Consider the following 12916-nt stretch of genomic DNA (forward strand, 5'->3'; position numbering starts at 1 on the left):
CTTTATCTATGTGAAACAGTATTCATAATAAAAATAATACTCGTAGCATAAAAAAATACTTTTTCATGGATGACCCAAAAAAGAGATATGTATCACAAAATACGACTTGTGAGATCGTCTCACACGAGTTTTTGCCGTAAAGAAATGCACATTCAAATAAGATTATATGATAAATATCAAATAAACTCATACAATAATTATTAAATATAGATTTTAAACTATCGATATGATTTTCACCATTAAAATTTGAAATGTAACAAAAGAAATAAACTTTCATATATTTTTTTGTGATACTATAATTTATTAATTAATTAGAAATTTCACTAAAAAATATAATTACAAAATTACAATAAATCATTGGAAAAAAATGTAGAGAGAAAGTTAAAAGGATAAAACAATATCATTGCACAATTAGAAAACAATATCATTTATACACACTTTATATAATTACAAAAATACAATAAAATCATTGGAAAAAAATGTAGAGGAAAAATTAAAATGATAAAACATTTAAATATACTATAAAGATGAATTATTTCATAAATTAATATAGGAGTTACATTCTATTTTTGAAGTGTGTATAGAAGGTTAATTTTGTCATTGCACAATTGGAAAACAAGTGTGTATAGAAGGTTAATTTTGTCATTGCACAATTGAAAAACAATGTTCTTTATCTACACTTTTATAGGTATATAGATATAGATATATATTAACGGTGAGTTATGTGAGCCGAAACCATTTTTCGGGTTAAAATTTGGGGAGTTCTATACTCGTTTTTCGTAAAACAACTAAAATTATATACGTATAATTTTTTCTAAGAGTATTAATTTAATGTATTATCCGTTTCATTGGAAGTGGTGAAGGATGATGTAAAATTACAGCTTTGCTTTTGCTATTCTCGTCATTATTCAGTTCAACTTCTTCAAGAAATTCTAAAACAATATTTTATTCTATACTTTTTTTCGTTTTTCTTTAGGGTAAAGTGAGCAAGTTGCACATAAATATGGCACGAACCTTTATGATGTCATTTATTGTGAAGTTTATTTGACTTTATTTATTTGAAATCATGTAATACTTGTCTATAAGAGAATGTCGTCAGCACTGGACTTGAATAGATCGGGCGGTTCCACTAGGTGTAAGATTTAAGCAATGTTCACGTACTTCTTTCAAGTATCCAATCCTTTACGTCTCGTCTGCCATCATTTTACGAATGAAACATATACCGGATAAAATTGATAGAGAACAAAAATTAAGAATATCACGTTCCAGGTTTTTAACATGTGATTATACAATAAGCTCCACTGGAAAATAAATATAGAACAAAATAACAAAATTAAGAATATCGCTGATGCGATCCGGGTGAATCGAGTGAGAGGAGTCGGGACAATCCATCGGATCTGATTTGTGTTTTGTTTAAGGAAATGAGCAAGGAGATGAATCTGTGAGCTATAACTTCCACTGTGACATGCAAACAAGGAGATGAACTCGTGAATGAGCGTCGGAGGGGTGTCCGACGTGACCACTACGATGCTTAAGTCAGCAGGTGAAGATGAATGAGAATGACAATATATGTGAAGATATATGTAAATGCCAAGAGCCTCGAATCAAGAAATATTTCTCCTCGTTTATGGAATACATATCTGCTATTTATAGGAGAAAATGTGATATGTACCTTGTTTTCAGTGCATACTTGCCACTTGATCATTCTAGATGTTGACTTCCTGTCATGCCACCCTACTCTTCCATCATGTCACATCAATAGGATTCTGTCAGTTACGCTTCTTGAGACAAGATCTTATCTTCTAAAACACTCGAGTGCGGCGTTGTTATCGAGGTAGCCCGGGTAGAATGCCTCCCGGGTGCTTATATGAGAGCCCGGGCTTCTGGTTGCCCGTGGAGTAGAGCCCGGGCATCTCCTTGCCCGGCTATTGAAGAAAACACTCTGCATCTTGTCACTGTTTTGGGAATCCATTTAATATCCCAGGTCATCCATGACCCGGGCTCTTATGAGGTATCATCAATCGCATTCTACGTTTCCAAAATGTTATTATACAATAAGCTCCACTGGTAATTATTAAGTACATGTTCTCGTTTTATGAAAATGATTGAGTCGATTTATAATAAAAATCTAACGTAACCCCTTAGGAACCATTTTAATTAGAAGTCATTTTATATCAATAATTTCAGATGGAGATATTTTATAGGCATCGACTCTTTTAAAATGTGAAGTTTTTATCATGATACGACCCAATTGATCAACCAATATTGGAAATCTAAAGTCATATTCAAGAAGTGAGCAACTTCTGACGTGAAGGTAAGAAGGGAGACGGACAGGGAGAAGAATAGGTTATTTATTCTGTCTTTCTTTTCCTCTCGATCGCAAAATAAATTGGTTCAGTACTAATTTTTGGCTTTAAATTATCCTTTTTTTGGGCACTGTTATTGTTTCTCGGGCCATTAATCAGATTTCTATCGTTTTCTCCATTCTATGTCGGTCTTTAATTAGTGGCTTGTTTGATGTTTAAGCCTAAACATTTGATTTTGGAGTAGGTCTTTTGTGAGACGGTTTCACGAATTTTTATCTGTGAGACGACTCAACCCTGCCGATATTCACAATAAAAAGTAATACTCTTAGTATAAAAAAGTAATACTTTTTCATGGATGACCCAAATAAGAGATCCGTCTCACAAAATACGACTCGTGAGACCGTCTCACAAAATACGACTCGTGAGACCGTCTCACAAAATACGACTCGTGAGACCGTCTCACATAAGTTTTTGTCATAAATTTAAATCCACGATTTCAAACACATCGCATTTAATTTTGTTTATTTCCAGTTATGTGTAACAATAGTTGGACGCTTTCAATTTCCATTTAGCGGAATAATTAACGAATATTATAGATGACTAGAAATCAAAACATATTAGATCCAATATTAAAAAATTTTCATTTTGTGCTAATCAAGAAACAAGGCATCGACAAAGATTTTTTGCCGGGTTCGGGTTGGCGTTAACACAAACCCCGGATCCACAACCGGATCCGCGGCAGTAGCCGTTACATTTATAGGTATCTTCTTCATTTCTGTAGTTACAAGAACCAATGTAGTAGCGGCCTCCTTCACAGTTAACATACCCTTCTACATAAATATGATTAGCACCTGCAAACAAATTGAAGAACAATAATTCATGCAAACACAAATTAGAAAGACTTAAAAAATAAATCATTTTCAATGTTTTTTTTTTATTTTTACTTATTTGTATTATTAATTTTAGTCATTTAATTATTTTTTTCCCGATTTAATTATAACACCGGAGATTTTGTAAATAAAAGATTTTTGTCGAAAATTTCCAAATTTCTTCCAGAAAGACAAAAGCTTTTGATGAAAGAAATAGTAATAAAAAGAAATGCAAAAACTTGTGTGAGACGGTTTTACATGTCATATTTTGTGAGACGGATATCTTATTTGGATAATCCATGAAAAAGTACTACTTTTTATGCTAAAAGTACTACTTTTTATTGTGAATATCGGTAGTGTTGATCCGTCTCACATATAAAAATTCGTGGACCGTCTCACAAAAGACCTACTCAAAAAAAAAAAATACACACCTATTGAAAGCGTAATCACAAATATGATAAAGAACTGCGAAGCCCTATAGTTTGCCATTTTTAATGCTCTCCAAAAGTTTGTGTTGTTTGTATATGAAAGGTTGATTTTTTTTAAAATTTTTATTTTATGAGCTGGTGCCGTGTTTAAATAGATACATCTGGTTTTTGCTTAAATTTTAAAATGGAAAGTTCAATTATATATTACGTATAAATTGATAAATATTTCATGATTTCATAGACATAAACAGGTAATTAATAATTACGTATCGACGAATAGGCAAACAAATCAATATTTGGCCCTACAGAATATTGGTTAACCATTTGGGCCTTCCGTGATTCCGATGGACGATTTGGGCCCATTTAGATCGAAATTTTCTTGGTTAAAGGTTTTTAGCTCCGAAAGTTGACAAATTCTACTCTAAATCTAAAACAATAAATGTTCTTTTGAATTAAAAAATTTGCCCTATCGATGCAATAAATACGTTGGCGCCATTTTCAAGACGAATGGTTGGTTATATAAATTGGGATTCATCTTTAATGCATCTCACGTATAAAAGTTTGGCCCATTCAATGAGAGCATCCTTACAAACGATTAGTGCATTTTGACTAACATTTATTGATAAAATGCACTTATTCATCTAATCTAATCTAATTATGATTTTTGTTATACGGTCTCACATGTCTATTTTCGCGAAACAGTCATCTATCTTCATGATTAAACAGAAAAGTTATATTTTTCATGATTCGAATCGGTTGGAGATCAATATCACATTAACTAGTTTGATACAAAAATTTAAAACCATAATATAGCAAAGAGTCGTAGAACGATAATGCTAGATCCGTCCCCGTCCAATCCATAATGAAGTAAAATTGGCATGAATTGCGCATGAGGATCCTTTGGGACGTATTGTACAGATATATCCAGCGATTTCGCTCGATTCAGCTTAGTTAGTGCACCTTCACATGTTTACTTAATTGAGTAAAATTGGCATGAGATGCACATGAAGCTCAGTTGGGAGTCAAAGATTTATAAAATGTCCGCTGAATTAATTAAAACTGGCATGAATCACACGAGGTTTATTTGGGAATTATCATAAAGGATACTTTTGGATTAAGGATCTAAATATAAATATTTCTATAGGCAACTTGCTTTTGGTCAACTCAACGGCACGTTGCGGTCCAGCTCATTCCCAACTTCCTGCTTCCCTATACGGGTAACCATTACCCACCAAATCTATTTAATTTAATTTAATTTAATTTTTTTGTTTAATATAGAAATTTGATTCGTATTTTATAAAAATTCTGTTATTTGATTCGTACGGTTTGGTTTCGATTATTTCGATTGACAAAAACTTGTGTGAAGACAGTCTCACGGGTCGTATTTTGTGAGACAGGATCTCTTATTTGAGTCATCCATGAAAAAAATTACTTTTTATGCTTAGGCTGTGTTTGGTTCATGGGATTAGGTGAGTTTATGATTATTAAACTCACCTAATCAAGTGTTTGGTACGATTTTTATTTAACCAACTCAATCTCTCCTATAAATGATTAGGTTATATTAGGTAGGTTAAAATAATACCTACTCACCCCCTAGGATTATTTAACCCACTCTTAATCCATCATATTTTTCCAATTTTACCCTTCTCCTAAATCCAAACTCACCACCACTTCCTTCCACCAACCCCTGCCGCCGGCCGACCGCCGACTGCCGCCGATCGCATCCGCCACTTCCGGCCGTCCGACCGCCGCCGCCACTTCCGGCCTACCACCGCCGTCGCTTCCGGCCGACCGCCGCCACTGATTTCGGCTGACCGCCGACGTTTCCGACCGACCGGCCGCCACCACCAGCCGACCGCCGCCCCCCGCCGACACACAAATAGAAGGGCAATTTTGTCAATTCATCAAAAAATTATTAATTATCACATTCTTATCCATCGTACCAAACATAGTATTATTTTATCATTATATATTATATTTCTACTTCAATCATTTTTTTTATCATTTCTCTCTTAATCATTTCATTATATATCCTCCAAACCAAAGGCAGCCTAAAAGTATTACTTTTTATTGTGAAAATATCAGTAGGGTTGACCCGTCTCACAGATAAATATTTGTGAGACCGTCTCACAAGAGACCTACTCATTTCGATTTACTCAATTCAATTTTGGTTATTTTTAAAAAACTAAATAAACCAAAATAACCAAATAAACTTCGATATATATAAATTATAAAGTAAGAGAACGTCCTTTTTTTAAAATCCAATTTTTGTATAAATTGCCGTCGAGCTAGGCTTCTAGGCCCCGCCCCCACTTTGGTTATCGGTTGCCATCATATGGGCTAGGGATCAAAATATAAATATTATATTTGATGAATTCACCCCCACGTCACGGTCAAGCTTATTTTATATAAATTCCACAAAACTCGTAAATTTGATGAGAGTAGGAAAGAAACAAAGAGCCAGGGAGAGAAAAAAAAACAAATATATCATTTTAATTTAATATTTATATTTGTTTTGAAAAGAATGAGTGATACTGCGTTGTTGATATCTGATTTAAGATCATATTCTGGAGAAATATTTGCATGCAGAATATGCCATGAAGAAGATTTTCAAAGATTGGAGGCTCCTTGTGCTTGTTCTGGGACAGTTAAGGTGTATTTCCCATAAAATTTCTCTTTTTTTTTCAATCATACAATAAGCTCCAAATTTAATGTTAGTATTATTGATTAATCTTATTTGAAGGTATATTTCCCAGAAAGTTTCTCTGTTTTTTTTTTTAAAAAAATCATAAATTAAGCTTCATGTTTATTGTTATTAGTGAGTAACAATCATTTAACAGGTAAAGTTTCCCCGAAAATTTCTTTGTTTTTAATCAGGCAGTAAGCTCCAAATTTAATGTTATTATACATTTTTATGCAGTAGTGTATTTTGGAGAAAATTTCTCTGTTTATATTTCATCCATTCAGTTTCGAATTTAATGTTATTGATTTTTATTGAATAATATCTGATAGATTATTTGATTCTTTTCTTCTCTGTTTGAAGTTTGCACACAGAGATTGCATTCAGAGGTGGTGCAATGAAAAGGGAAACACAACTTGTGAAATCTGCTTAGAGGTGCCCATATATTTATTTTATGTTCAGTTCGTAATCATTCTCACGCCCTCGACCTCGAAGCGAGGGCATTGTGTAGCAACTAATTCCTTTCCGTCTTTATTCTAAAAGGATATGAAAAAGGTTTAACGAAATTACTATAGAAGTCGATTGTAACAGATATCTGTTTTAAACCGATATCGGACGATATATTACTATCATCACATCGATTCAAGATTTTTATCACTGGGATTTTTCTATTTTTCTTTGTAATGAAATGGTTTTAATTATTGTGGATTTTTTCATTTCGAAACAGTGTGTTATAGATGAGCATATCAATCATGCAAGGCAAAGGAATTGTTTTTTATATGTCTCTTTCCCAGCAAACTGGCTTTCTTGGACTATAATAAAGCTGCTTTCTTTTTATATATTTTGCAAAGAATGGGACATTTCTTCTATCTTATCTGTATCTGTGTGAACTTGAGAACAATCTTAAGCTACGCAACGCCATGCATAGCTTTTAATTTAAAGGGCTGTTGGAGTTGACGTAATTTGATTAAAAATCGATATATTTTGAAATATTTTATTGCAGAAATTTGAATCTGGGTATACATCTCCACCTCAGAAAACACAATTAAATGATACAACAGTGACAATAAGGTATTCAATTTTGTCCTTTTCTTTTCTTTAAATATACATATTTTGGTTATTTTTAATATATCTGGATATAATTTAATATTGTGCTGCATATAGGTTTAGTTTGGAAGACTCGAGAACTGGGGCAGATCAACAAAATGATGAAGAAATTCTTGAAAATGCAGCTGATCATAAAAGTGCTACTTACTGCAGATCAGTGGCTCTAGTTGTTAGTCTATTTTTCATACTTGTATCTCAATTTTTGAGGTCAAATTTAAAAAAAAATCATATATTCGTTTTAAAATATGACAGTTGTGTTGTAAGAAAACTCATACATAAGGCGATGTGTACTATTTTCATGGTTTCACTTGAGAAAGAGGCTAGCTGGCATTAACAGAATCAGGATTTTCGAATGACTGGTGAAACTAGATTCTTAATTTCAAGAAATCCTAATAGGGTCGAAGTCGTGTTTTTGTGAATATGTAATAAATAAATATTTTTTGAATCTATGAAGATATTAATGGAGAGATGAAGATCAATCTCTTACTGCCTTCTTTAGTTCTCCCCTCTGCTAGCTTATGCTAGAAATTTGTATATCTTGTGACAGTCTGTAGTTGTTTAAGACGAGCTGCCATATAATTCAAATTACGTATGAGAAAAAATGTCCAAATCACGCCAGTTGATTCCACGGTGTTGAACTATAATTTTGATGCAGATGAAAATGACTTAAAGAGAATATCTCCAGATTTTTTTATTATTGTATTTTTCATGATTTTGCTGCCTTATTTGCCATATCCTCTTCTCATATTTGCAGTTCACCGCTCTGCTTCTGACCAGACATATATATGTTGTCCTCGCCGTCGGGGGACACCCGTTTTCACTTCTTACTGTAAGTGCCTGTCCTCCTACCCTTTGAATTGATCTCTAGTATATGTTCACAAACTGATTGAGCTTTTTTGGCTAAAATACATATGCAGATGTTAATAGTCAAGATTAGTGGCATGCTTTTTCCAATGTACATTCTGCTTCGGATTTTTACGGCATTGCTAGATCCTGTGAGGCATCATAGTCAGGTAATTCTTCCGGAATTCTGTAAGAATTATTAACAATTTGCTTGTGATATTTCATGAACCACATGTTAGAACAGATTACATTCGCAATCATCGAACAGCAAACCTAATATTGATTGTAAAACGAACAAAGTGGCACCAGTATCTTCTGTTGAATTAGAGAATCCAAGAGTTGAATTTGTGTTGCTTGTTTCAGAATCCGGAAATGGGCATGTAAGGGGGAACGAAGACAATCAAGAAAAGAGTAGCGCAACACATTTTACAACGTTGATCAACTCGTGTCTTTGGTTTTACATCTTGTACTCGTAATAATAATTATTGTTGAAGAACAAACAAGAATGTATAAATTTTGTTTAGCTATACATAAGTATGTGATGCAAATTCAGAGATTGAACAGAAAATTTTGCAACCCGGCTCAATTACAGAACTGAAACGAAGAATGTTAGGAGCGTGATTTCTTACACAAGGAAAGATGGAATCATGAAGCAAAGCTAATCTCTGCAGTGTTGTACATGGTTTCTAGTATTGTTCTAGAAGCAACTTTCCTCGATTCTGCAGGTTGAAAGAGTCGACAACAGCTGTTTTAGAGAAAGACTCGCAGTCTTTGTTAGCTGCAACTTTCAAGAAGTTTTGGATGACCAATGATATATCATCTTCTCAACTTTGAATGGGGAAGTTGACTCCCGAACTTTTGCCATGACTTCCTACTTCCAACTTCATAGACATTTTTGCTGCCCTTTGCAGTACCGCATCAGGAAGTCCTGGAAAATGGTGCTAATAATGAAACAACAATATCGAGGAAGAAAAAATATAGGATAAATGAAAAGCAGCAGAAAACATGTTACTGTCTTGTGATCAAATTAATGAAAAGTACATCAGTCATAGGAAAGGTAGAATTAAAGATCATGCAGGAATATTTTCATATGGTAAATAATTGGGTAGAAAATGAAAATTCTTGCAAAGAAGTTCAAACGCTTGAACCTAAAATTTCCTGGTTTGAAAGTTTCCGGTTTTCTTATTTAAAAGGACACATAGTTCTTCACGTATTTCAAATGCCGTTCAGGGCACATGCCATTCCTGAATTTGCATGTAGAGGAAGATAAATTACTCTAAACCCGTGATTTCTTTCGCATCTTGGCATGCCATATGACAGAGGGAGACCTGTGCAGACGTTAAAAATGCAGTTTTTAAGTCGATACACAGTCTATAAATCATCTTCATCATGATAAGTGAGTTTTCTTAAATTATTTACCATAATAGCATTGGTACTTCAATAATATATTACTTTAGAATACAAAATTTTATGCGTGAGTTGCATAAATCAAGAACTTACACACGCTATTAACATGCCTCAACTAGAATCATATAAATAGTATTAACGAGCATTCAATAACATCTCCAAAGGTCTTTCGATGCACTAGGGTGAACAAATCTAAATTTTCATTTTTAAAACACAAGTCCACATACTTTGTGATTTTTTTGGTGCTCAATTGCTAATTTTTTTTGAGCATGTCCGCAACTTGATTCTCTGAACGGATATGTAAGCTTTATTTCTCCAATCTTCTCAGCTTCTCTAATTGCATGATATTTAACATTTATATGCTTGGTTCTTCCATGTTGCACGGGATTTTTTGCAATGGATATTGCCGATTTATTATCAACCCATATTGTTGTTGCTTGCTCTTGAGGGTGGCAAAGATCTGATAGATCGATTTTCTAAGCCAGAGAGTTTGATTTGCTGCATTAATTTTCAGCTGAGATATACTCAGCTTCTGCAGAAGATTGAGACCTCTTGTTTCTTCGAGTTCTGGGAAATAACTCCACTTCCAAAAGAAAACATATCCAGACTACCAGCCCAATGGCTATCTGCAAAACCTGGAAGGTTTCCACTTTCAAGTTTGCTAAACCAAATTATCCCAAAATCACTAGTCCCTTTGATGTATCTCAAGAGCCCTTCAGCCATTCCAAAATGAATTTTAGTTGGAGTTTGCATAAATCTTGAAAGCAAACTTGATGAAAATATTATATCTGGTGGTGTTGAGGATAGATAAGCTGAATGAATACTGCACGTGTGTGCATGCACGTCAGTGTGTAATTATATACACGTGTACAACATTGAAAAGATAAGCTTTGTTTATGATGTTTACATATCTCTAAAGAGAGAAAATTATAATTCGATTAGTATATTTTCTCTTTTATTTTGATTCTCTGTATTATCAAATTATATTATTAATCTAATAATTTTTGGCAATGTTGGTATTTTTTCAACGTGACAACGTTTCTTTCGAGGAAAGGACCAAAACTATAAAAAAAAGTTTGAAAGATATAAGAGTGTATTTATTTACCTGTGTACAACGTAATTGATAAGTTAAACTTTGTTTATGAGGTTTACATATTTCTAAATATAAAAACAAATTATAATTTTGAACCAATATATCTGTATCCAATGAAAATGACTAAAATTGTAAAAATCTGAAAGATACATGAGTAAGATCGTATGTTGATAATATGAATGACAAAAATTGCAAATTGACAAACAAAAGTGAGGAAAATCGAAATTTTTCTTATTTCTATATGTATAAGAAATCTTGGAAAAATAAATTGATTACTAAAATAGCCATTATATGTTTCAACAATTTAATATTCTGGTGTATTTAATTCACAATACTACCATCAAATACATCCTAATTAATTAACTTCAAATAATAGGCTATTTTACAACATCCGTCAAATTACGAAAACTTTATATCAACGTGTAGCCTATACTTCATAGACTCCGAATATATAATCAGAATTAATAATAACTGACAAACAACTCTACAATCTCAGCCCAACGATTAAAAATCACTAATTATAATAAATTGAGAATAATTCAAAATAACATCACTATAATATTCTCTTCTTCGTTAAAATCATACACTATTCAACAATCTTCAATTTCAGTATGATTTAACAATTTATCAGATTTATTCCAAAAATCGACGAATTTCAAACATCACCAAAAATATAAAATTTATACCTCAAATCGAAGACCTCGTGTCAACGATCCCAGAACTGAAGTCGATTCGTCGATTAGATAAACCGATAAGTCGCACGATCGAAAAGAAAATCAAAATATTATTTCTTTCTCTCCTCTCTCGTAGCTCTCTGTTCCTTCGTTTTCTTCTATACATCAAATTTTCTAAAACTCAAAATATGAAACTTCTATATCTTTGAGTTTTATACGTTAGATCCAAATCTCAAATCATTTGGACTTCATATGACCAACATATGTCATATTTCCCTCTTTAAAATTAATTAATTATTTAGTAATCTCACATTACTAAATCAACAACTTGTAATATTTACTTCAGGCATTACAACACCAATTTCTTACAAAACCCTAACTTGATATAATTAAATTCGTATTCATTAAACCTGCCTTAATTGGTTTTGAAGTTAAATGGTTTAATACCATTTGAACACATAGCAATTATGGAAAATTATAAATCAGAGATTTTTATTTCATTTACTCCCTCTTCTTTGATTAGGTCCAATTCTTTCTTGTGCTCATAAATATTTTATATTATTATTTTATTATTACATGCAACACTCAAAAGGATCGTCGACTTCGTCGTGTGGGATGCCTCATACTGAAGCCCAGAAAAATAAAAGGTACGAGGATTTCTTCAAGGAAATACAAGTACTCGCAGGTTTTCACCACCGTGTTGATTTCTGTCTACGCTAAACTGAATTTTTTAACATATAATTGGGTGATCAAAACCCATCTTCATTGTCTTATAACATTAGGGGTTTTATTAGGTTTTAGGTCTGTAGAATGAATCTTGCAAATGGCATGATCCTTGGGCTGAATCTCGTTTCTTCTTAGTTCAAGTTCTTGTGTTTTGAATGCTAGGGTTTTTTTTTTTCTGGGTGGAAGAGAATTCTAGTTTGATTCTCTTGAAACTTGTTCAAGTTTTTCATTGTTGGTAAGCATGTAAAATCTTTCCTTTTGATTATTCTTGCGGGTTAAGAGACATTTACTCGTGCTTCAAACATTTGAAAGTTGTTAGAATTTTTGGTTTGAACTATTTTCTTTTAGAATGAAATCGTAAACAATCGGGTATTTCCTTTTATCAATCATTAGATATAATATATTTAGATTTTCATCATATATATGTATGTATATACTTGCGCACGAATGTTCGGAGAACATAGCCTCACAGCCATTGCCACTTTTGGGTGTCAATTAGTTTTTTCTCATTCGTTAAACACGACGATAAATTTTGAAAAATAATATAAAACAGTGAGGCAAAGGTTCCATACCAAAGCAAATCATACGTGAAGCGTCGCTTCGATATTGTTCAAAATAATCATGAAAATAAATAAGTGATATGATTTGCTTTGGTGTGGAACTTTTGCCTCACTTTTTTTTATTGTGAGCAGATGAGTAATAATATTGAATATCTTTTACAAATGTAAACTAATTTCTCAATACCAATGCTCTGATCCTTTAAAATTTATATGGATTTTAGGA

The 12916-nt window shown here is 32.7% G+C and overlaps 1 protein-coding gene across 1 annotated transcript; it reads left to right on the forward strand.

Annotated features, from left to right (window-relative positions):
* Window positions 1-6027: 6027 nt before the first annotated feature.
* Window positions 6028-9047, forward strand: LOC142523946 (uncharacterized). Its single transcript, XM_075627681.1, has 7 exons — window positions 6028-6256; window positions 6647-6718; window positions 7287-7354; window positions 7448-7559; window positions 8145-8219; window positions 8308-8403; window positions 8597-9047. Exons 1-7 carry the CDS (start codon window positions 6128-6130, stop codon window positions 8615-8617), a joined length of 573 nt encoding a protein of 190 aa, XP_075483796.1. The 5' UTR covers window positions 6028-6127; the 3' UTR covers window positions 8618-9047.
* The last annotated feature ends 3869 nt before the right edge of the window (window positions 9048-12916 follow it).

Source organism: Primulina tabacum, chromosome 2 (assembly GCF_025594145.1).
Source record: "Primulina tabacum isolate GXHZ01 chromosome 2, ASM2559414v2, whole genome shotgun sequence".
Lineage (NCBI taxonomy): Eukaryota > Viridiplantae > Streptophyta > Magnoliopsida > Lamiales > Gesneriaceae > Primulina > Primulina tabacum.

Excerpts from the sequence above, each read along its gene's own strand:
- LOC142523946 (XM_075627681.1), top strand. The coding sequence starts at position 6,128 with ATGAGTGATACTGCGTTGTTGATATCTGATTTAAGATCATATTCTGGA. Across the intron at positions 8,220-8,307 it reads ACCCGTTTTCACTTCTTACT|ATGTTAATAGTCAAGATTAG; the intron begins GTAAGTGCCTGT and ends ATACATATGCAG. Across the intron at positions 8,404-8,596 it reads CTGTGAGGCATCATAGTCAG|AATCCGGAAATGGGCATGTA; the intron begins GTAATTCTTCCG and ends TGCTTGTTTCAG.